The 25521-nt window shown below is 38.8% G+C and overlaps 1 protein-coding gene across 1 annotated transcript in view; it reads left to right on the top strand.

Moving 5' to 3' along the window:
• The window catches only part of THSD7B (thrombospondin type 1 domain containing 7B), a 297727-nt gene that overhangs the window by 180195 nt on the left and 92011 nt on the right, over nt 1-25521 (top strand). The window contains exons 17-18 of the mRNA XM_053948041.1: nt 20841-21035; nt 25169-25432. Of these exons, the coding sequence (XP_053804016.1) occupies nt 20841-21035; nt 25169-25432 (459 nt within the window). The remainder of the gene's footprint in view (nt 1-20840; nt 21036-25168; nt 25433-25521) is intronic.

A 25521-nucleotide genomic window follows, 5' to 3' on the forward strand; every position in this document is an offset into this window, starting at 1 on the left:
AGAAAGGTGGGCAGCAGTACTGTAGGGGAAAGTCTGGAATTCAGAGTTGTATCTGGCATTATCCTGTTGGGGAAAAACACCCATCATAAAATAATGTGTTGCTTATGTTTTCCTTCTCATCTCCAAGTTCCTGAAATTTATTCTTCTGTTTCATAAAACAGAATATATTTAACAGGCAATCCTCCCTTTTATGTTTGTTCCATAACACCTTCTGCCACTATAAGTAATGACAAACAATTGAGGTCAGATAAAAACACCAGAACTTTCTCTTGAGTAATTCCAATTCCTGGTTTGCCAATAGATTCAGAATAGATTAGGAACCTCCTTTTTCAAAATACCCAAATTTCATTAACAGAAAGAAATTAAGTATTTAGGAGTCTACCTCTGGTGAATAGCACTGAACAAATTAAAATCTCTTGAGCTTAATGAAACTTTTCCGTTGGTTTTGCATTTAAAACTAATCTTCATTCTCAGTGAACTGTGTATATCTGCACACAGGAGATGAAGAGAATGATCACTGCAGTATGGATGTGGGATTACATGAGTCCAGATTGCTTGTGTCAGATTTCTGTCAGTTTACCTGTAAGGTTTGATCTGTTTTTAACTATAGATTTGATCATAGATTTGCTTCATGCAGAAATGTGTGTCAGTGTTTCACAAAGAGGGAAACAAGGAAAAATTGAGGATGAGATAAAAATGCCATGCTGATATCATGCATGCATATATGTATGCATTCTTCGCCTTCCCTGCACCATGGAATGAGGAAGATATCCTCTCCCAAAGAGCTTTTCCATGGGATTAATTTCAGTTTTGTAGCATTAGAATTGGCTGGGAGCAGGAGGGGAGGGGAGGGTATAGATGAGGCTATGTGAGGTATAGTGGATCAATCTCTGTGAGCATTTTGGCTGCCTTTGATATTCCATTTAATTTATGAGAAATAAAATCACCTGTTTTCATAGAAATCATCCTGTGCCAATTTCTTAAAACCTGGTGCTGTAGCAGAGGTGTCTATGCAAATGTGCATGGCTGGAATCTGCAGCTGGGCACTGCAGTGGGACATGGAAATTTGTCCTCATATTGTATTACATCCCACTGATCTTCCAGGTAATGTGTTCCCCTAGATCAATTTTTCTTTCTTTGGGTGTGAGTTGATAGGACAAGGGGAAGAAAGATTGATACTGGTTTGCCAGTGACAGGTTATTCACAGAAGAGTGATGGTGGACTGCCCTCCTGTTTTTAATGGGGGATGTCAGCAGGCATCAGAGGACACTTAAAACTATATTTTAGCCTGGGTCTGCCCAGCTTCCACCTCAGGTAGAGCTGCTCTGAGAGTATTTCATAGGCAGGAGGAGACATTACTTTATAGACGTGAACTAATAGCAGGAGAGACTCTGAGTCATTTCTGTCACTGTAGCCTTATGCCAGCAACATAAAAATTGAGGAGACTCTTAGAGAATTTGTCCTGACAGCAATCTACAGTGCAGCATTTTATCCAAAGGCAACTCAATGATCTGTAGACTTTCTGTAAAATAAAGATGATGAAGACTGCGTCAGATAAATTACATGTATTTGATTTCCTTCGAAACCAGGACAGTATATTCCACTCTGTAGAAGGGAATAAGCAGGCTCTCTAGCTTAACTATATACTGTTCCTATCTGATAAGCAAAACAAATATCAGCCTCTTAGTGCCACACAGAGCATTTGTTTTCTGGGGGAAAGGAATAAAAAGCCTTAATCAAGTAGAATAGTCTTTTGAAGCCAGAAGGCACGGACCCTGAAAATGTACACTAAGGGCATGTACCAATAGAAGGATTGTTAAAAGATCAAAATAATGAGAAGTAAAGCAGAGGGACATCAAAGCTTGCCAGGCTATGTATTTCTGCCTTGATTAGGAGGAAGGAGGGAAGAAGGGGGGAAAAAGGGTTTTAGATCAATAGGAAGTGGCCCGGTCACCTCAGACAGCACCATAGAAATATGTACAATTTACAGGAATTGCTGGAGCATCTCAGTCATAAAAGTCCCACAGAATCTGACAGTGCTCACACCATATTTAACAGGCACAGAGGGAGAGAGTTGAGATCGTCTTATCTGAAGGAAACTCCTTTTTTAAATGTAAGGGTAGATAGATTTTCATTTTGTCTTTCATCCCTCTGATTAAGTTCAGCTCTCTTTGGTCCTCCCAAGATTTCTTTTATCTAGTGTGGAGTCTGTATGATCTAAGCAACTAAAAGTCGTTTTTGGGGTCCTTTTTTAAATGATGGACTGTCATTAAACATAGTACAGTAGATGAAAGATGTCCAAGGAGATCCAAACTGTGCTGAGACTTACTCAGGAGGATGAAAGGCATAATGAGAGACATAATGAAGAGCAATCTTTCCCTCAAACTGGAGACAGGCCCTCTCAATTATGACTTGTTTTTACCACTAGCTTCCAGTGATCTAAAATCCTAGTTATGAGCAGTTGATTCAGGCTTTGCACACAAATCCTGACAAATTCGTATTCTGTGAGCAGTGGGCCTGGGTGCTGACACATCATGGTTTGTGCAGAGGATGTTACAGACTAGAGCACAAATCTTTCTTGTGGCCATGGGTGGGTGGTAAGCAGACCTGTTCACACAGTCTTCTGTGTGCTCTTTATCAGAAACACAGGAGCTGTTTCATCCTAAAACTCTGTTTTCTTAGAGCCTGAAACACGAGGGTTTCTGGTCCTTAATATTTTAAGTGAGCTCATTTTGCTTGCTGGTTTTTGGCCCCTGTGTGTGTCTGGCATACCTCAGTTCAATGGGGTAAGCCTGCAGTGAGCAAACTATTCTAGTTTCTTGATGATTTTCAATTTAATGGAATCATCCTTTGTTCTTGAGGCATTTGTGTCTTGGTTGGTCTCCTTTTTTGTTTGCTACTTTATATAACACTTTCACATCCCTCTTGTTCACCTCTCCATATGGAGGCAGGCTCATTCAGTACTGATTTAGATCTACTTTTGCTTTTATAAAATTTTAATTTCCTGTATGTCATAGTTGTGCTGTTTACAACTCCAAAGACAATTCATGCCAAAGCTGCTGCGGTTCATAGGGAAATTGTTAAAAATTAATCTGAGCTGAGCAGGATAAGATCCAGGTTCTCTTGAAAATGGCCTTAAGGAGAACTTTTCTTCAAAAAGACATTTTAAATAGGAAAGCTTGAAGCATGACCAAAATTAAGCAAGTTTATTAAAAAGCTTTTATACTATTAGTTGTCAGGAAAACATTAGAGATGTTACTCTCACAGTCTTTACCCAAATAACCTCTTTCTTGTCCATAATGGTCTCAGTCAAGTGGATTATCAGTTTGTGAGACATTCCAGAGCCATTAATTGGAAGAATGAAGACCAGTTGTTTACTCTTACAGTATGGTAGAACCAAAGGGGTTTAATTTGAGAAGTAGACAGTACTGGGTTGAGATGCTGATCCTGCTTAAATCAATGAGACATTCAAAGACTGTCAATTGTTTGCACTTCCCCCTCTTACCTCCTGGGAAAAAAACAAAACAACAAAGCCAAACAAGCAAACAACCTCCCCCCAAAAAACCCTAAACAACAACCCCAAACCAAGAAACAGAAAAACAAATGAACAAACAAACCTAACTGCTGGTGAAAGGAAAATAGGGATGTTGAAAGGAATGCAGGGTTTGATTTATAGCATACATTGTTCATTGTCAGACTCCCGAGGTTTGACCTGTGTGGGGAATTTCCTTCAGAGGAAAGCGATAAAAGTTTCAGTTTGCATTTTCCCTTTTTCTGCATTACTTAGCACTTCTTAATGGAAATTATTGAGTAAAGTTTCTTTCAGTAATTAAGAACTAATACTCACTGTGAATATTAGCATCCTAAATGGCAGAGCTCATCAATATGGCTTACCATAAATCTTCAAGCACAAGATTTTTTGAAGAAGTGTCGTGCTACAAAGGTGTAAAAGGAATCCTGATGTCATGTCTGTTGACTCTGAATTTGTATATTAATGTTACTCCAATTGCTTTATGTCTACAGTAGAGGTTTTAGACATGAGATTTCAATTTCAGAATAAATGAATAACCTTGAATCAAACTGTCTTTCAAAATTCCTAGCACCTGTCTTTCAAACAGGTGCACTAAAGTGACAGAATAGTAACTGGAAGTGACAGGGATGCTTATAAAGTGCTTGCACTTGTGAGAATACAGCAGGTGTCTGTGAACTGGTCGATATTACATTTGCTTTGGGTGTTCAGTGGTGCTCCCTTCTGCTGACACAGTTTCTAAATATGTTCAGAAATATTAAAAATCCCGAGTGGTGTGTTTAACACTTTCTAAACAGAGTCTGATGATTGCAGTAGTAATACTTCCAAACATTTTTCCTGTTGGAAACAACCCTTCTCCACTTCCCTTATCGTCATCAATTTGGTTCGGAAGAGACTCAGGAGAAGATTCCGTTTTCTTTATTTATAATAAATCAAGTGAAACTTCATCCAAAAAATTGGAATTCCCCTAGAATAAAATTACTACACAAGAAAAAGCCATCTCTATATCTTGATGGCAATAGATAGTAATGAAAAATATGTCACCTTCTAACAAAGATTTTTCTAAAGTCAATTTTTTTGCTGGCAGCTGCTGGTTTTACCAGGTGCTTGCATCATTTATTAAAGGATTGCTGATATTGGCTTTGGGAAATAAGGAAAGTTTTGAATAATATATTCTGGTATTTGATAGAAATCTCCCGAAGCAGAGTATTTTGTAGTGTTAAATTTGGATCTTGGTTGTGAAGCCTTGTAGCCAATGTTACTTTTTACCACTTTTCTGATCAATTCAGGTCAGTACAATTGTTTCTTTTTGACAGTTCACTGAAGTTTCAGCCCTGCAATCATATATTTGTTTCCTTTGATGTGCCCCAAGGTGATTGAAGTTATATCTTTCCTACTGTCTTTTAGGTATCAACTTTCTGTATCTTAGATTTTATCCCTTTTAGGTCTTTGTGTAGGGAGAAGAAGTGCCTGAACTCGAGGTATGCAATGTGAGGGGATCTTACCAAGCTATTAAAATGTGATAGGCTTGTCCAAGGCCATCTACTCCAGCCTGTGTTTAATTCAGGGTGAAGGAGATCAACGCATCCTCGGGGCATGTGGGACGTGCCGGGCGGCGCTCCAGCCGCGCTTGGGACACGCAGCCTTCCCCAGCCACTGCCCTCGCTGCCCCCGGGCCTTTGCAGCCACTTATTTATTCCTTGTGCTCCTGGAGGGCAGCTTCATAATAGGCACTTAACAGCATTTGAGAAAATCAAGCGTAAATAGGCCTGCAGAAGTGAGCAGCTACTGCAGACGTGAACTCTTGAGGGCGTTTGGGGAATTGTCTCTTCTGTTGCATTTTAACCCCAGAACAGAGGATGTGGTCACAGACATTCCCTGTTCCGGGCACGGTGGAGAATTTGTGGGATGCCTCAGGTTTTAGCTTTTATAGTTTTCAGATTCTGTACTTCTTTAGTGTGTAGTTCTGAGCTTCATATTAGGGGATGGTGAGCTCTCTTCACAGGTAGACAAAACAATTCCTTCTCTACCTGGGGACCAAGGACAAATGATCCAAATCTCAGGCCCAAGACCACAAACAATGTGGGCTGAAGAGAGAAAAACAAGAAGGATGGGACTTCATAACCTAAAGCTATAACTGCACAAATAACTCCAATATGCAAATGGATCAGAACTTATAAAAGTGTGAGACCCTGTGACTGATCGCCCATTTTGTGACCATTTTGGGTTCACCTTGGGTGCAACCCTGGCTGGGCTCTTGTGCTGCCCATCCATTGAGGCCTCCTAATAAATCCCTACTTTATTCTTTAGCTCCATCTGGTCTCTGTTCTAGGTCAGCCTTCACAAGGCATCAGGACAGATCAGAACTGCCCTGTTGGTGACAAGTTGCTTTGACCAGTAGGTGCTTTTTCAGTACCTTTTTGCAGTGTTTACTTGGCAGAGCACACAAAAAGCAGTGCAGAACTCAATCCCGTGAGATTGGATGGGTTTCGTGCAGGCCATGTTACTGATGTAGTTGCATATGAGCAAACCTCCAAACACACAGGGACAAATTTGTGCTTTGTAGATAAATACATATCTTCAGTGCCTGGTTTCATAGAGTACAAAATTTCCTGTAATCTAAGCACATCTGCTCATAATAATTAACTTTTGTGGTGTGTGAAAAGTAGAGCTACATCAGCCCTATGGCATGGTGAGATGGATTGCTTCCTCTCTGTTCATCACAATGATTAATTGTAGCGTTTCTAGGAAGATGGCTGCTTTTTTATTAATTTTTGGGTTTAGATTATATATCTGGCCCCTTTTTAAAGCTTATTTAAATGTTAATACTCTGCAAATCCGATATAAAAGCATAAACTTTGTAATTTTAAATACTTTGATGAGAAACAGGGCAAAATGTGTCTGCTCAAATTGTCTTATCTGAAGCCTTTCAAAGATGCCTTTCCTTGTTAGATGAATTTCACAGGTAACTGTAAATACTGGAGGCAACTATGAAAGAAATGTAGAAGGATTATGGAGTTTCATTTGACCCTAATTGCTGGTGTTTCCAAGGGGCAGACTTAATAATAATGAAACATACTAGCAATTTGCAGTTGGTTCTATGGTTTTGCAAGTATTACATTTTTGCTATGAATGAAATAATCACCTAATGTGTTTCCAGAAGTTAAATACACTTAGTTTTTGGGCTGTATTTGAATAAAATTTGATTATATGCTTTGTGGAATGTAAATGTTCGGGCTTGCAGTGGAATAAGTGATGGGTACATGAGTACAGCTGTCAAATAGGTTGATGAGGGGAGCCCAATGATCCTGTTGTATTTTCTCCCAGTGCAGTCATCGTCGTCTTCCATTACTTGCAAACGAGTTAATGTGTTCTATAGATGGAATTCAGCCACAGGTTTTTATTGCTGTTGAGTTTGCACAGTCAGAATGGCAGAGGCAAAAGAAATGATGTGTGGAGAGTATTGAGCAGAAGTCTGAAACTTGGGTAAAGTTGCAGAAGGAGTGAACAGAATTTAGCTTACTATTTAAAAATCTTTCTAGGTTGCTCAACTCATATTGATTAAATGATAAACAAAGTACTTTCTTGAAATCTCAGTTAACTGGCATAAACACCCTGATTGAATTATGCTGCAAACAGAACACTATAAGGGAAAATGTCTTTACCAGTTACAGTTATAGCTTTTTTTTTTTAGGACTTCTTATTAAAAATTTCATCTCAGAGTTTGCTCAGAAGATAAACTAGACTCAACAAAGAAGCTAATGCAAAAATAAGCTATTGCAGTGGCATCAATGAACAGATACAATAAGCAAATAAGCAATTTGCAGATAGAGAGTCAACATCCCATGAAATGTTTATAAAGGTAATATTTAAGATCTCATAAAATCAAATTGTATTCAGATACAATAACAAAATTCAGTAATAAAACAGTGGTGAATAGTCAGAGATTATCATAAAGCAAAAGGCTGTATTCCATTTCAGAGGTTTTCTTTAGTGCTAAGCATTCTATGTGTTTTTATGTCAACCCCACCCTATCTTTGCATACCCAGTTACTCCTGGTTAGAGTATGCACATCCGAATCAAACTCCTGAAGGCATGTGCTTTTTGGTGCAATGTAATTTAATTACTAAGGAAGTCATTTAGGATTCACCGTGCTGAGCATTTTTAGGATTTTTGTCCTCAAGGAAATCAACTATTCTAAAATAAGGCCATTGTTCTTTTTGTTCACTGTGTCCATCAACCAGGTATAGAAAGTTGATGTATTTAATTTTTTCCTGTTTTTGGTATAGCTGTCCCTGTTGGATGATTATTTGTGCCAAAGTTTTTGTGCAAATAAAAAAATGAGCTGATGTTCACCTCTGACACATGGAGATTGGTTCCTCTAAGTTTGCTAGAGCCAGGATCAATTAGAACAGACACTTTTGGAATAGCTGGTGTATCCTTTCCCTTAAGGAAATTCACTCTCAGGAATGCAGCTGTCCTGGCCTGGGAAGGGTGGTGAGAGCCTGGACCAGGTTTTGAGGGGTTGGGTGGGAGAGTGGAAGGTGTCTGGTTTTTGCCAGGACATTTGCAGGAAGGTCCTTTGTTACCTTTAATGCCTGTTGCTAATACTGATTTTGCATGTTGCTAATACTGATTCTGCAGCCTTCTGTTAATCCACAGGAACCTGACCTAATTTTCACCTTTTTTGCTGTTGTTGTAGTTCCAAGGGCAGTGAATAGCTTTGGCTGAGCTCAGCTGACCTCTCATACTCCAGATTTATCCCCATTGTGGTTGTGCCCATTCCCTCACAAAAGAGCTTTCACTTTGGCTTTTCTCTTTTTTTTTCTGAGCTGCACCTTTATTCAGTTTTCTTTTCCCTGCCAGCCCAGCCTTCCAGCATGCCATACTTAGTTTTAATGCAAATATGTTTATATGAATATGTTTGTCTACCTGCCCATCCCAGCTGTTCCCCATTCATTCCTGCTCATGGCTTATGTGCTATGCTGAGTGGAATTTACTGTCTCACACCAAATTTTACCAGTCTTTCTCTATAAACTGTTTCAAAGATGGAAAAGGTGTAAAATTTATGGATAAAATACATTTCTCCATGATTTACACGCCCTTCTAGAAGTGCTGTACCCCCTTATGTTACTATTCCAGTCATGTGAATTCGCCTGTTGAATATTGGCTGCAACAGGGTGTCACCCCAAAACACGTTAATGTGATAACTGTGTAAAAAATTTCAGTCTGTTTTTAAGTAAATATATTGATATTGTGGCAACTGAGATGAACTGTGATGTGAAGATGATAGAGGAGCCATCGGAGTTTGGGAGAGGGATTTAGGTGAGTCACCTGGCACTGCCTCTGTATTTCACAGTGTGGGTACATTGGGCAGCCTGTGGGGGACACAAATTGGGTCCCACCCTTTTTATTTCCTCATGTAAGTTACTCTTGAGAAGAGTTGTTTAATACTGGTAGCAGGTGACTCTTTGCTGTTTATTCAGTGTTTTTGTAGGTGTAGCAGATTTTTGGTTGATAAAGGACAATTTGATTTTGGGAGGTGATTCTATATAATGTGTTTGTTTGAGGTTCTTGCTGAAGACTCACACTGTAGCTGTAATGGAAAGTGTATTAAACTGCATTTTAAACATATACAATAGAAAGGTAGATAAGCATTTGAAACATTAGAGAGTTAAACATTTCCTCACTTCTTCACAATCTTTGCTCATCCTTTTGCTATGAGAGAACTACTAGTCTTACATCTTTTAACTTAGATGTAACCCATGTCCTTACTTCCAGTGAACACTTATGTTTTTTAGAATAATTTTATGTAACAATGTGAAACAAGCTGTTGTTATATGGGACAATGTAAGATACAAGAATCTGTTCAAAGCACCATATGAATCTCAGGGTTTTTTTGTGTTTTTATGCTATTGGAAAACATGGGAGTTTCATCAAGACTTCTCATTTATTGATAGACACATCAGTGTTGGTACCTCATCTTTTTTTCCTTTTATTAGAAAAAATTCCATTTACTAAGTTGAGCAGAGAAAGAGATTACATCCTGTGTATGTAGTTTATACAAGTACACAATTCTTATCATTCCCAGGAGATAATGTGGTTTGGGGTGGAGTTTTTTTAAGTTTCACTGTATTTTTACAGTTGTATGAGTACCTAGGACAGTGGGTTAATAGCTAAAATAGCCATTTTATGCATTCCTTTATGATTTTCAACAACAAGTGGAAAACTTTTTTTTTCATCTTGATGTAATCAGTAACTCTACCAATACTACTTTCAATACCTTTTCTTTACCTTTAGACAAAGTCCAAATTTGTGTGTGTTAACCATATACCGTCAATAAGTGGTATTTAATTTAATTCAGGATTATTCTTTTACTTTGGAACCTTACATAGAAGGCTGTGAGGATGTCTTTGGTTTACACACCTAATACTTTATGAGACAAAAAATAATTCAGGCTCTGTAGTCACTGTGCTACGTAATGACTGAGTCATAATTTTTGAATTGACAGTCAACATATATTAAATCAGACCATCTATTTGAAACAGTAGTATTTCATAAACTGTAGCTGACAGTTTATTATGTTATCTGGGAGAATTCCTTTCTTCCTTCATGTTGCCTCAGAACTAATACCCATAGAACTGAACCTTTGGTAGAAGTCAAGGTCACAGCTTTGGAATAAAGTTATATATGGGAATTGCCTGTCTTCATGTTGAAAAGGTGAGTAAATCAAAAGTACTGATATGGTAATCTGCAGTGTGTTCTCTTGCATTTTATTGAAACAAAATGGTACGAAGTTTTCTTGACTTTTAAAAACTGGTCTTGGTGAAACTTTCTTTAGAAAGCATATTAATAAATCTATTTCAAAATGCCCTTAAAAAAGAAATTTTAAAAAATCAAGAATGGCAGTAAATTATAAGATGTGTATCTATGTATCTTGATGCCAGATCACACAACTTTTCTGGAATGACAGGAGTCAGGAGCAAGGGTGTGATCTTCTGATCTTCTCTGGGTAGAAGAGATGTGCTTGGAGTTGAGCAAGGGGCTGCTGGATGCTCCCAGCCTGTCAGGCTCCAGTTCCCATTCAGATTCTTTATTCTTTTTCTGTGTTTCATCCTTTCCACTGCTGGGTTTTTCACTGAAATTTTGAACTGTGGGCAAAATGGTTTTCAAAAATTGGCTCTTGTTCCATTCCTTCTTACCCCATTTTTTTTTTTTAGTACACATCAGTGAGATCTGCTGATGTGAGGTGAAGAGTCAGTAAAATAAAAATCAAAGTTGCCTCCGAGGATCCTCCTCTTCCATGCTTGTTGATTCAAACTTTCCAGTTTAATCAATTTCTCTCTTACTCCTTGTTGGCACCAACCTTATAGGCCTGAATGAAGGCAGTGGTTTTCATTGCTTCTAGTATATTGTGGCTAAATTGTTCATTAATTTGCAGTGAAGAACTCATATATTATACACACACAATGTCCATACTTCCCAGTAGTGCTGCCTTGATCTGTTGAAAAGTAGTGTTACATTCAAGGAGTGTTTTGGTGGGGTGGTGGGCGATGAAAAAATATCTTAAATTGCAAGATTTTTTTTTTTTTTCTGAAATGAATTATGCATTACTCCGAGTAGGTGAAGACCGTGGATGAAATACTGGCATTTAATAATGTAATGCCAGAACCTTCTGGCATAAAGTTCAGTAGCTAGACCAATATTTAAACTGTTGAGCAATGTTATTGCTCTACTAAACCTCATCACTTCGCATTTCTCTCTGCAAGACCTGCTATTGCCTCAGGCTGTAAATGGAAGATGAGATTTTATTATAAGTCTCCTGGATTAGGTACACAGGAACCACACTGGTTGACACTAGCTTTGATATATATGAGCAAAAGTTTATATAGTCATTTTTGCTGCGTTTCCATTCTAAAACTTAATTAACTGATAAGATATAACCCTGGAGCGTGGGCCTTCAGACAGGACAAAACAAAGGTTTAGAGAGAAATTGAGACAAAGGTCTGATGCAATGAATGATGGAGAAAAGGATAAATGCCAGTGCAGTAGCTCAGAGAATGTCTCACTTCTGTGTAGCTGTACAATCTGAATTTATTTGCTTGTGCCATTTCAAACTTGCTCATAGAAACAAATTACTATGAATTCCTGCTATGCTGTATTTATACTTTCATTATAGCAACAGCAAGAGTTGTTCTCCCAAGTACAGCACATTTGTATGGAAAGTTCCCTTTCCTCTGGGCTTCTGATGAATTAAAAAGCTGCTATTTACTGTTTCTTTGAAATACACAGTTAAAATACCAAATATCAGTTCTCGCTTCTGAAAAGGAAGTGTGATGTGAATCTTGATGGATTTTCAAAGTATTCAGCTGGTTTTGCATTGAATTTTATTTCCTAAATAACTTGTTCTAAAATGGAAGAAATAATTACCGCTTTGGGAAATTTTGGAAGTCCCTCTGGTTATGTTCCTTTGTTTCTGAGGGTCATGGTAGTGCTGGGCATGATTGGAGACAGAATTTGTTCCCTCTTCAGGGAAGGAAGGGTCAGATGTTCCTCTGGGCTTTGTGTCACTGAGGCAGCCTCAGGTCTGGCTCTGCTCCTCAGTGATGCCCTCCCTGGCTGGGTCCTGCCTCTCCAGAGGGGAGCACAGCCCCTGCTGCTGCTGTGTGTGGACAGGGGAATTTCTGCTCTTCCAGGAGGTGGAAGCTGATGATAAATCCTTGTGGCCCAGCCACTCTCAAATGAGCATGTCAGGTAAATGTGGGTGTGAATTGCCACCTCCGCTTCCACAAAATTTTATTCCAATTTTATTTCCAAAGATGACCTTCCCCTGCTTTAAGTGCTCCTCAATTTGAACCTGTGATCTTGTAATGACAGTTGGCAGAAACGTTCTGCATCAAGAAAGATTCACACAGAGAGCAATTTTATGGGAGAAACTGCTCTGAGCTCCAACAAAGATGAACAAAACTTCACAGGTGAAAAGAGGGTATAAGCTGAGAGTCTAACTGGTGATTTATTATAGCCAAGATTAAAATGATTTGTACTGGAAAGACTGTAATAAAAGAAAATGCAGCATAGTGCAGTGTCCCAGGCTGTGGTTGCCTGGAATGAAGATTACTAGTCCTAATAATCTTTCAGCAGGGTGGAAACTGTTTCTGAGTCTGATGCAATTTATGGTCTCTTGTATATTTTTTATGTTTTTTGCATTTGATTGCTTTTTTTCAGTTAAATAAGCCATCAATTACATTATCTGTACCAATGGTAAAGGAATCATGATAGAGAACTTTCTGTGTCCAAATGTTGCATCTGGATCCTATTGTGAACAGTGTTTGGATTGTGTAATTTCTTTAGAAACAAATTCTTGCAAACAAATGCTTTATTCATAAAAGAACTATCTAAAAGAAAATATAATAGGATCTGTTGTTTTCCTGTTGAAATAATTGTATTTTCCCATTGCTGCAGCAGTAGTGCAATCTGCTTTATAACCCCCCCAATTATAACAACTTAGTGAAAATTCAAGATGAGTAGCAGGCAAATAAGAAATGTTTCTATTTTTTCTGCCCATAAGAAAGGAAGAGAAGATCATTGCATGAAAATCACAAAGTCTTGTAAGCTATCTGCCTTTGCATCTTCTCTGATCTTCTGCCTTGTTTTTAAGAGACTAGAAGGAAAAACAAATAGTCCCTTTAGATCTGTTGGCTTCAAAAGAGAAGTAAAAAGGAACATACTGGCAGTGAGAATGGTCTGAACAACAAACCTGAGGGAAGATGGGTGTAATTATTTTTATTATTTTTAGGAGGCAAAGCTATTGGATCTGCTTCATTCACACACGAAAAAGTTCATTTAGCATGAGCCAGGGGAAATACCACTCCTAATACTTATGGAAATCAGGATCTTTTGTATGCCTGGTTTAGAAACACAGCAGCCTTCTTGGACTGTTTGTCTCTCCTGGTGGATTTGGGTGTCTTTTTTGGTGGTTTTTTTTGGTGTTTTTTTTTTTTTTTTTTTTTTTTTTTGGTTTTGTTTTGTTGGGGTTTTTTTTTTTTTTTTTTGTTTGGGTTTTTTGTTTTGTTTTGTTTTGTTTTTTTTTTTTCCCTGCACAGTAGGAATGTTGGGGAAAAAGTAGGAAAAGCCATTCTGGATGGATAATTTATATATTATGTATATATGTGTGTAGCTCCCACACATGAGAGTATGACTTTGCTCTTCCTGGGATTCAAGTTTGCCTACTTAGTTTTCCCACTGGGTAAATCTCCTGAAAACCCTGAAACATTTCATTTTTCAAGGCTGTGGGAGGGAAATTTTTCACATTCTCTTTCTGCCTCTCTTACCTTTAATCTAAATACAGTGTCTTTACTGTACTTACACTGTGCTGACCCTTTAATCTCAAGTCCAGTATCTTTATTTTTCCCTCATGAGGTGGACAGTATTGTATGATGGCTGAAAGATACTTAATTTAGATAACATGAATTATTTGAGTATGCGTTTTTATTAGTTTCAGTCAAAGTAATTTCAGTTGCATTATCAGTTTTAGACTGGAGATGAGTAGCCAGACTTCAAACCTCAAAGCATTTAGTATTCTTATCTGTTTTTTATGGCAGGTAAGTGATAGTTAGAGTGAAAAGTTTTATGCAGGACCATATATACAGAATCCACTGGTATTTCAGAAAACTTTGAGAGCACTTTCCATGAGGGGAATGCAGATTAGGATGAGTTGAAAATCTGTTGAAGGGCCTGTGTGTCCCAGTAGCTTTAGCTGCTGGTCCTGAGCAAGGGGGCAAGAGCAGTGTGAGTCTGGAATACCAAAGTGAGAAGAGCAAAGTGGGCAATGGGGAACTGAGGAGGAAAGGTGGACTCAAGTCTTGAGGTGTTACCTTGGACCATCCTATTTTAAATCTAATGTTGAGGCAGTTGTGAATATGTGGATGTGTTAGTGTTGTGTTCTGGATTTAGTATCTGTGCTTCACTGCAAAGGAAGTCAGTGCTTGCTTAATCAGCTAAGTAATTTTCCAACTTGAATTACTAGAAATACTGTAATGTTGTGTTTGTTTTCCATTTTCTCTCTCTCTCTTGTGTTATTTGGTATATTTGATTCTCTGTATTTACTGTCATCTCAATGCATGCATTTATAGCAGGATGGCTTAGTCTTATTTTCAAGTTGTGCAATAAATAATTCATCTTAAATATAACTTGATGATAGGTGCTACAATGAAATTGAACTCGAGTAATTTTGGTAATTGTGGGCCACAGAAGGAGGAAAAAAAATTAACATGTTTTTGTATTTTATGTTCTCTGAAAGGAGCATAATTTCTATCATTAATCATCTAATGCACTTCCATTGATTTTCTTTTTAATAGAAAATGAAAGTAAAAGCAATTCAAAAGCTATAATAATGTTTGGGGGAAAAGGGAAAAATTGTGAAAGATTCTTTAGACTGCATAATGTAGAAGCACTCAGATTGCAGCTATTCTCTGGACAAAGTAAATTTGAAACATTAAAAACTCATATTATTTTGCCTTCCTGGCCAGACAGAGTCTAAACCACTTAGAATACGAAAACACTTGTATAAAAATAGTGCTCAACGTTAATACATCAGTCCTGTGTTCTGCCTTCAGTGTGTGGGTGGGAGCAGGAATGGGCTTTACAGCGATGTACTTCTCTCCTGCTCCTCCTCAAACAGTGGGCAGTTGTGGTTCACAGAAGAGGAAAAATAACACCTCAAGTCAAACAGCTTGGCAGATTTGACATGTGCAGCTCAGCTCTTACAGCAGTTCAGATCCTGTATTCCAAACCAAATAACTTATTACCTCATCCATGAATATCAAATTAAAATTGCACTCTGAGGAGTTATTTTAGATGGAACAGAGGTGAGTCCAGTTGAAGGCACTGAATGGTGCTGGAGGTGCCCTCCCACCTTGCTGGTGGGAGCTGGAACTCCTTCTGAGGCTTCTGTGCCTCCATTAACCCCATGCACATCTTACTGGGGAAAGGCTGCAGAGAGAAACCAGCCTAAAGAGCAGCTACAACATGGACCTTTAGCTGTTGAGAAGGATATTCACAGTTTTGCATGCTGTTTTTCCCTCCCTTCTAATTCTATCCCAAACTTTTCCCCTTTCCCATTACAAGCTCTTCTCCATGCTAATGCTCTGCACCTGACTTTTCTGCGCATTTCTTCCCTGACCCCTTTTTGTGCAAATCATTTCAGTTGCTTTCCTTTATCTTTCCGTTGGTATTTACCATCTTAATTGCATCCCAAGCTCATCTCGGGCTCCCTTTGTTTGTTTATAGAGCCTGTTGGTTGGGATCTGTGTTTATTCAGTGCTCTGTTTGCGTGGTGGCATTTGTCAGCCCTTTAGCACTTCTGTCAATATCATTAATAATTACAGAATGGGAAACTGGTGACCTCAGGGACAGTTTTCCTGCTGAATAACTAGTTGTCCCAGCTCTTCCTTGGTTATTTGTACGAGATTCGTGTCTGTGATGTCCTTCCTGGCATCATTTGTTCTTCTCCTCAGACTTTTTTAATGGTTATCTGATGGTGTGTTTCTGTAAGTCCAGACTTTGGACACACTTCATGGCAGGGAGTGCTGCCATCCAAGGAGGGGATGGAGTTAAGTGTATAATTATGTCCTTGAAACTTCAACCTGAGTCTCAGCAGAGCCTTATGTCTTCTATTACGTCTGCTTCTGGCCTGCTATAATTAGGGGTTGCATTAACATACCAATAATAGTGTAAATGTTCCACCTGGGATTCTGAAGAAACTTGTTGTAAGTATGAAGGAGCATCAATATAGAAAATAAATGAGGTCATCATGAGATATGGGACTATACTTAGAGTGAGCAAGTCTATACCCTTATAGTATTTTATTCTTTAATTTTCTAATTTATTATCCCTTAACTTCTTTTTCACTTACCAGTAGTGATATGTGTAAGCAATGATGTGTTATCTCATTACATTGAGGGATACCAAGAATAATTATGCAACAGAAGTGAGGATTTTTCTGAACAAGAGGCCATATTAAAAGAATTGCTTTGACTTTACATGCTGGCTTTGATTTTTCAACAATTCTTAGAATTTGAAGTCAGGGAAGATTATGACCTTATTTTGCCTACACTTATTGGCATTAAAGCTCTTGTCTAGACTCATAGCTCATCCTACTGTTCCTGTACTAATCCAGTCATTTCATTTGCACTACTGCATAGCTTTAGTTTTAGTGTTTGGCCTGAGTGTACCTTCCTGGAATTATCAGTCATGGTTTTCAGATGTTCTAATGACATTTAATTCCAGAGTTTTGAAAACACTAATTTACTTTTCTCAAATTGAAAGTGCCATGGTACAATATAATTTTACTGGTTCATAGTTTATACTCTCAGTCTTTAGCTTTTTACCCTTTGGAATCTGTTGCAATGCATTTTTAAAGGAGAATTGATTGTAACTTTGGTAAATTAATATGATTACAAAGGCTGTCTGTAATTGGATTTTTACTTAACAGGAATTAAATTTATGTTATGTTTCTTTATTGGAGGCAATGCTGTGCCTGTACTATTTCATTCTCAATACAATTCCTTTTGTAAGGATCATCTCCAATGCTCTTAAGTCAGGCACGAGCACCTGAGTCTCCTCAGTTTGATGCTGACACCCTGCTTTGGTGATGATGTAACATCATCCAAGGATGCCTTCAGTGCCTCTGCAATCTGACAGTGTACAAACATTTGATTTCACCATCTAAAAGTTTATAGGAGAAGTGTCTGTTATTTACTTTCAATTTAGGAGAAATGTAGTTACAGAATGTAGCTCCCATATGCTTGTGTGTGCCATATGCTGGGATGCTGGCACGCAGACACGCTCTTGTGGGTGGGAATGCAAAGCCAGAAGACAGAGACTGTCACACTGAATATCCCCTTAGCAGTCCTTGCTCAGTCTCCTGGCAGGGCCCTGTAGCAGCAGAAAGGGAAATTTGCTCCCCAAGCTCTACATTTAACATTTGACTTAAGGCTTGAAGCAAAGCAGTTGCATCTGCAGCTATTTGCATTGCTCATATTAATTGCTATGTTGTGTTGGCACCTTCACAGGTGCATCCACACAGTGTGCTAAACAATTCCAGCCCTTCCCTGAAAAAAGTTATTTTCTTAAACCTCTTAAACCTGGCTACTTTTCAGTTTCATTCACGATCTCATGTTTATCATTACAAGAGAAAGCGTTTTGGTTTTTATTTTTTTTGTGACAGCAGTTCTTTTTATATCAGTGGAATTGCATTAAAATGTCATGCCATAGTTTGGCCCCAAGTGTTTAATTCCAGTTTGATGGGGTTGACTGGTGGTAATAAAAAAGAATAGCAGGAGTTCAAGAGGAAATCCTGCATTTCCTCTCTTTGTGGGAATCACTGTTATAATTTGAAAGCCTTTATCTGGAAGTGTCCAATTATTAGCTGTTTTAGTCATATGTTTGTGTCCATTTTAAATGCTGCAGAGATGGTGTAAATCACACATTATGCCTAGGAGGGATTTGTTACTCTGATTTTTTCTCTCAGTGCATAGGACTGCAAATGGACTGCATTTGCTCTCTGGGGGTATCCCACTTGAAAAAACAAAAGAAGTGTTGACATAACAGAAATAGCTTTGCGGTATGAGTTTATTTAAAACCATTGTGACAGAAGTGAGGATTAAGGGGAAATATTTTTTATGCAGCATAAACCACATATGAGCCAAACCAATCAGTAGTTTGAAACCACTGAGGATAAATAATTTTACTTTCCTGAAGGTTCACTGAAAACAAATTTCTCTCATTTTCTTTCCAGAAGTGCCTGTATATGAAAATATTTTTCTCTTAGAAGTTAAAGCTAAGTAAACTGAGAGGTTTGCAGGAAGCAGAAATGAGGGGATTGGTTCCTGGTGGAACCACTGGAGTTGGGTCCATCATCTCTGCTACTTTCTGCCTGCCCCTTCCCAATCTGTTCAAATGCCCTAATGGGCTTTTGCTTTATAATTTTGTTTATTTTAGCAGTTCATGCAGCTCATCTCAAGCCAGGTTTTAAGTGTGTAGCAAGAGTCACAGGAGATCCTCCTCCTCCCCTCCTTTAGGTGTTATGTCTCTCATCAGAGTTTATATTAAATATTCTTTTCAGCACCTTCTTGTCTCCATGCTTATACACATCTAATCCACTTTATTATTTGTTATTTTAATTCAACTTTCCTCTCTCATGTTTCCATTGTCAGTAATTTCTTTAAGCTCCATAATCTCTGTCAAATATTTGCCCTGATTTCATATGTCCTTATATATATACACATATATTTTAGCATCCAAAAAGGCTCAGTGAACTTGGTGAATTATTTGTATGCTTTAAATTGTGGCCGTTTGTGCAGAAGCTGGGGCAGTTACACAATAACTGACCACAGCAGTGTGATGGGGTGTCTGGTTTGACGTCGATACCTAGAACTTCCACCATGGTACTGGCATCATTAATAGAGTCAGGAATGAGCTGTGCTTTTCTGCCAGCTCCCAGTGAGCATTGCAGTGGGGTGGTTTGCTCTGGAATCACAATTCCTGCTCTGTGGGGCTGGCACTGGAGGATGATGTTCGTGTCCAGCCAGCTGCTGTCGTGGTGCTGAGGAGATGCTCCTCATCCCCTTGGCCACACCTCACGTGGTCACAGCTGTGTGGCCAAACCTGGGGTGTCCTTGCTGGAGGTAATGAGGCTACACAGACCTTGGGCACCAGAGTCTCTGTCTTGTTTAACCTTCCTGAAGAGGGCAATTACGCCGTGTCGCCGCGCAGAGCGGTGACCTCTGTCCCATAATGGGGAGGGGAGGGCTCCCAGGCTCACAGCTGGAGTTGGGAGCTAGGAAGGGTCACAGGATTGGAAGTGAAAGGCAAGGATCAGCAATTTAGAGGTGGTTATTAGTATGCTGATTTGCTGTCACTTGGGTCTAAAGAGACGTTTAACAATTGCTTGCCTTTTGCATGCTCTTCAAAATGCTGATTTTTTTCCATAGAATCTTATTACATTTTAATAAGATGTGTTTTTATTTCCAGGTGATTGCTAACCCATTCCTTTCTTCCATACAGTGCTGTAGTTAAAACCCAAAAAATCATGTGTATTCATTGCAGAGTTACACCCCAGTAAATCCTTTAACTGTAAGAAAACAGAGTTCTTTTTACCTTTCTTTTCATGCACTCTTACTCACATTAAATGCTGACAACAAGGAAAATATACGCAGCCTCAAAAACCTGAATTATTTAGCAATTGTCATAAAATAATATCACAGGTTGTTAAAGCTAAATAATAAAATCTGTATTAAATAACTTCATCTTTAGTAGCTTTATGATACAATGTGTGGACTTGCCTAGAATCAGAGAGCCCAACTTGACTAAAATCTCATGACCAAATTCAGTTCATTACTCTGTCCCTGAGTTTATTACCTTAATCAAGTCATGACCTGCCTTTGCTTTGTTTAACCTACACTGGGTGATATAAATAGCCTATAATCTTGGAGGTTTTATGAGAATTAATTATTATTAATGAAAGGAAAGACTCCATGATGTGCAGGCTATTTTTATTTACTGTAATTACGTACTATTAATTCAAGTTTTATCCTAGGCTTCCTGTGACTCAGATTCATACGTTAAATACTTTTGTTCTGTGTTGTGGCTATGCAGTACCAATATGCACTATGAAAAATTAATTATTAGTTCTAAAAAAGAACAACAGACAACGTGGGAGGGTATGAGAGGTATCACAATATTTAGGGGCTCAATGTGGAGGGGCCAGGCCTCGTACTTACACCTTGCTGAAAGAAGCATTTAGCTGTAGCATCTGCTCAGTCATTCCCTTCATCTGAAATATGGAAAAAAATATGGTTTTGGAAAAAGAAGCTTTCTTTTATAGTTTTTAGATTTTTTTTTTTTATCCCTTTAAAGCAGTTTCAATTCCATGAGTAGCAAGTGAATCCTGGCCTGGACCAAGTATGTTTTCTGGCACATGGCCACAATGTTACCTGTTTGCTTGCTTGGTTGTACAATGTATCATTGGTTAAAGTGTCCCCACAACCTTTAAAATGACTGCTTCCTTGAGAATATTGGGTTTATATCATCATTTAGACAACACACTGGTCAAATAAGAGCATGTCTTTATGGTTTTGTGAAACTTCGCTGAGTGACACATGAACAATGCCCTGAAACCAAATCAGCTTTATCCTGTTAATCCAGGGGAGAGAATTTCACACTGAGCACCAGGACTGACTGCCCAGAGTGTAATACTATATATATATATATATATATGAGAACATAAGGATTTCTGTTCCCTTGCTTGCAGCTGTGACGTGCCTGTCGGAGCAGGGTGGCTCTGCCGCTGTCGGGGACTGCGTGCAGTGGGCAGGAGCGATGCCAGCCCTCGTCCAGGAGTGCCTCATTCCCTGCAAGGATGACTGCACTTTCACCCCCTGGTCTAAATTCACAGCCTGCTCCTCTGACTGTGACACAACCAGGAGCAGGAGGCGGTCACTCACAGGTACAATCTTTTATAATATTTGTGTGATTGGGAATAATGCCTCTGGAGTGTTGGAGTGGTGAGAAAATCCAGACAGAACTTCCTTAATGGGTTTTTCATCTGGCACTGGTCATTGCCAGCCTTATACACATTCCAGTACAAGAGCAGTGCAGAAAAACTTGCTGGTGGAAAGGTTTTAGATGTAAAACAAATGAAACAGTGACCAGGTTTTATGCAAGTTTATCTGACCTATTAATCTGGGAAGCATGCAGAAAATACATATACAAGAGTACAAATCAGTGTGATTTTCTGGAGGAAGTTTGAAACTGGGAGTTTTGTGCTCAGCAGTATGCTCGAGTTCAACAGGGCAAATGAATACCGTGAATAAAAAAAACCCAGTACCTTTAGAGCAGCTTTGTTTGATCTTTTACATGTACTCATTAAACTCACCAGTTCAAACCGTTTGATGGATCAGTCTTCCATACTTGCTGTCGAGGTTTGTTATTATGTTATTTGAATGCTGACCAAACTGAAAAGCTTTAAAACTCCTTGATGTGAATAGTTTGGAACTGCATGTTTTGCTGGGAGTTGTCTTTCCCCCACATGCATAGTTAAATAAAAATGAATTATACTGTGCTTACATGGTTTACTAGAAACTTGCTGTTATTGTTCTTCTCAACACTCATTTCTTTTCATGTTTCTTTGTTGTGTTTGAGAGATAATATGTACCTGGCTTGAGTTTGCTCCTTTAATAGAGGTGAAACTTCCAAGATTTTGACTGTGGAGTAGAATGCTAAAATTGCTGTAAGACTGTCTGCTGAGATAAAAGCTGGGACCTGAAGGGCAACAAAATGTGGTGTCCACCACTGCTCCTTCCTCCTAGACTCACTTGTCCTTGGCTGCATGGCTGTCTTCTTACTCCATTTGTTACTGCTGGAATGTTCTGTGTGTTTCACTAACAATTACAGAATACATTTATACTGGTTTCAAGCTGCCATTTGTCAGTGTGGCTCATTAAAGGATAAAGATTTCTTTTTCACATAAAACCCCAGTATTATACAATGCTCTGTAGTTTCTGGCAAAGAGCATATTCTAAAATGTTCTCTATACCAGTGCCTGTATATTTATAGTAGGAGAAATGCTTGATCCCCAGCAAAATAGGTGCCTGATCTTACAAAAAATATGTAAAAAATATTGAATAATTACTTCCAGGTAGTTCTAAATCTGATTTTTCTTTATGAGCATTGTGCAAGTTACAAAACAGTACAGCCCTACCTATCCCCTTTCCTACTCTGTTCTATATCAGATGGAGATCTGTTCAGGTAAGTGGACCAAAAATGGTTTGTAATGCCCAGGTTCTGTTGGTTTGTCTCCTCTCCTGCACTGCATTTGTGACCAGCCACCACCAGTCTCTCCCATCCGACCTTGCTGGGTTCTGTTTTTCCTGCCAGGATGGAGCTCGTGGTCTCAGCCCGTGGCCAATGAAGGTGTCCTGAAAAGCAAGTGGTGAACATGTAGTGAGTGTCCCAGGTGGGGATGTGACAACACCCCAGAGAGCAGCAAGGGACATCCAAATCAGGCACTGGCTTCGGTTTGGCCCCCTCTCAAAAAGGGAACTCAGTGAGACAGGCACCAACTTGTATTTGCAAAAATGCTTCTTGAAAAATAGAGGTAGACAAAAGTCTTGAAAAAATCTCGTGCACAGGAACTTAGTCCAAAGATTAAGGAAAATGCTATTTTCAAAAGTATTTTGTGATGTTAGGAGTCCTTTATCCATTTGCATTTCACCTTTCTGTAAGTTTGCATGAATTGTACCTTTTGTTCATCAACTGCATGTGTCTGTGCTCAAGTGAATGCTTTGGCTTCATTAAAAGAGTTCATTGATAATGTCATTTAGTGGAAATCTTCTAATTGTTTGCTAAGTATTTGCTTGCCCTTCATTCAATTTTTAATAGTATAATTCATTTTACTTTGTAATTCATCATTGATTCTAGATATAAAATTAGTAATTACTTAAGTGAAAGACTTATTACAGAACATATCAAAATTCGAAGTCATTATAATGAAAACACAGTTTTTAGGTGAGTCTTCAGTTAATTAATACAGTCAGTTAATTCCCTGCATCATGGATACAAAGCACTTTCTGTATTTTTAATGTTTCCTATAATTTTTATGTACAGTATGTACTACCTGATAATATTTAACATATGTAATGTTTGTTAGTATTCAGAAGTGTAATTAAAAAAGAAAATTCTATTTAATTGATGGGTGTATGTCCTCAAAAAATTTTGGAGATGGTATTTTTAGCAGCGATCTTTAGAGCAGTCTGTAAAGATGATAAAAATATCGCTACCACTAATTCTAAAAATATTTCTATGTGAAGAGTATGGGATCAATGTCACTTTTCCCCTTAAAATAGGGCTTTCATAGCAACTTCATTTAGGGGGAAGATTCCAACAAAACAGATGGCAGGGCAAGTTGGACAAAAACCCAGTGACATAAGTATGAGATTATTATCATCCTTACCTCAGTGTGTTGTGCTTCGTGTTGTGATGGCAAAACATGGGCAAATCCCAGATTCCATGTTTACCAATATGATGCAGAACACACAACTGAACATACAGAGTTTGTGGCTCCTCATGGCTTCTCAAACAGAAAAGGCTGGAAATGCCATTAGAGACCTCCCCATCTATTTAAAATCTCTTAAGAGACTTTCCTTGAAGTATGGGGAGTTGTACCTGCATTTCCTCACAAATATATACATTAAAATGTAATCATAAATTTATCTACCAAACTATAAAGATGCTGATTGGTTGTTTTTTTTTTGGTTTTTTTTTTTTTTTTTTGCATCATTTTGTCTGGCAAATTCTACATTCCCCAGAACTTTGGCAATACTATAGTGAAAGAGCTGGGGCTTGAAGGATGGTGATATTAAGGGTCTAGAGTGAGGGGTCTTTCCTTTGCAGGTACATATTTGTATGGACACAGGCATTGATGAGACCCAGCTTGTCTGTGGTGAAATGGCTCTTGGTTCCACACTGGAAAGGGAGTTGTTGAGTTATAGAACTTATCTTTTGGTTTTAATATCTTATTTGTGTGCAGTGAAGAGAAAACATTTCTTCTGGGATCAAAGCTTTATAAACCTTCTGCAAAAGTGTTTTTAGTGCATCCAAGATTCCCAAGGAATATTTTGAGGATGGCATACAGAGGCAGTTTGTTGCTGAAGATGAAGTCTCCCTTCTGTGCAAATGCCAAATGCAAAGTCATTTCTGAGCGCAGCCAATATCAAGATTATTCCACAGCACACTGGCTGACCTGTGCCAAGAAAAGCATTGATTTTTATCTTTAGAGGTTGTATACAGACATTTGTTCCCTTGAGCAGTTGTAGGGATGCAGGGAGCTTGAATTCTCTTTTTTGCATTATATTTTCTTGTACTGGAGACCCCTTCTCATGCCTTGAAGTCCTGCAGGAGAAGGGCATGGAGAGTGTGATTGCAGAGAGCTGTACTGTGGGTTTATTTGGGTGCTGCTGCTGCTTCCTAAAACTACTGAAACAGCCTTCTTTTAAAACCTGTTGAAGGAACAGAGCAAAGGAAAACATAAAAGCAAACACAACCATTGAAACACTTTCCAGCGCTAATAATTTACTGAGGATTATCTTTCTCTGTTTTCTTCAAAGCATGGTTTGTGTGCACAGCTCATCTTTAACTAATTTGTAAAGAAATCTCAAAGAAGTTGTAGCTAATTTAGGGTCCTCCGGAAGTTGTCCTGACAACCATTGATTGCAAACAAATAGAGACAAAATAATCAATTTATTTCCATCAGATAATTAGGGGAAAATGATATTATGTGAAATTACAAAGCAGTTTCTGGGCAGACCATTTCTAGAGTAAGACCATGTATTTTACTCCTTGATCTACCCATCAGAACAGTATTTCCCAGTTCTCTGGTTGCCCCTGGAGATAAGTACGTTGTCCTTGCACACCAGAGCACTGGCAGCAGCTAATAGAAGCTTCAGAAAAATCCCTGAATATTAACATTCAGATTGTCTTGGTTCTAAAGTGTTGAATTCATGCAAGTATAAATAATATGACGCGCTGTTATCAAGAGTAGCAGATGTTGAGCTAACGCGCCGATTTCTGTGGTTGGAACAGGGCGAAGCAGAAAGCGAGACAAATGTCAGAACACGGAAGTTTATCCTCAAGTTGAGACAGAGCCGTGCCCCTGCGAGGCCTTCACCTCCCAGCCCCACGGAAATTGGTCTGACTGCATTATCAGAGGGGGTCCATCCGAGCTGCAGCTGGGAATGCCGGCCCCGGCAGTGGCCAGGGAGTGTGGCCAGGGCGTGCGGCTGCGAGCCATCGCCTGCTACGACAGCGCCGGCAGACTGGTGGAGCCGTCTCGCTGTAGCAGTTCGGGTAAGGAGATGTAGAACAGCCCTCAACACGTGTGAGTAGCACTCCGTGGCTCACTGTGGAGCTTCTCCGAGGTGTGTGGAGCTTCTCTG

The sequence above is a fragment of the Vidua chalybeata genome, chromosome 7 (assembly GCF_026979565.1).
Source record: "Vidua chalybeata isolate OUT-0048 chromosome 7, bVidCha1 merged haplotype, whole genome shotgun sequence".
NCBI classification, from domain to species: Eukaryota; Metazoa; Chordata; class Aves; order Passeriformes; family Viduidae; genus Vidua; species Vidua chalybeata.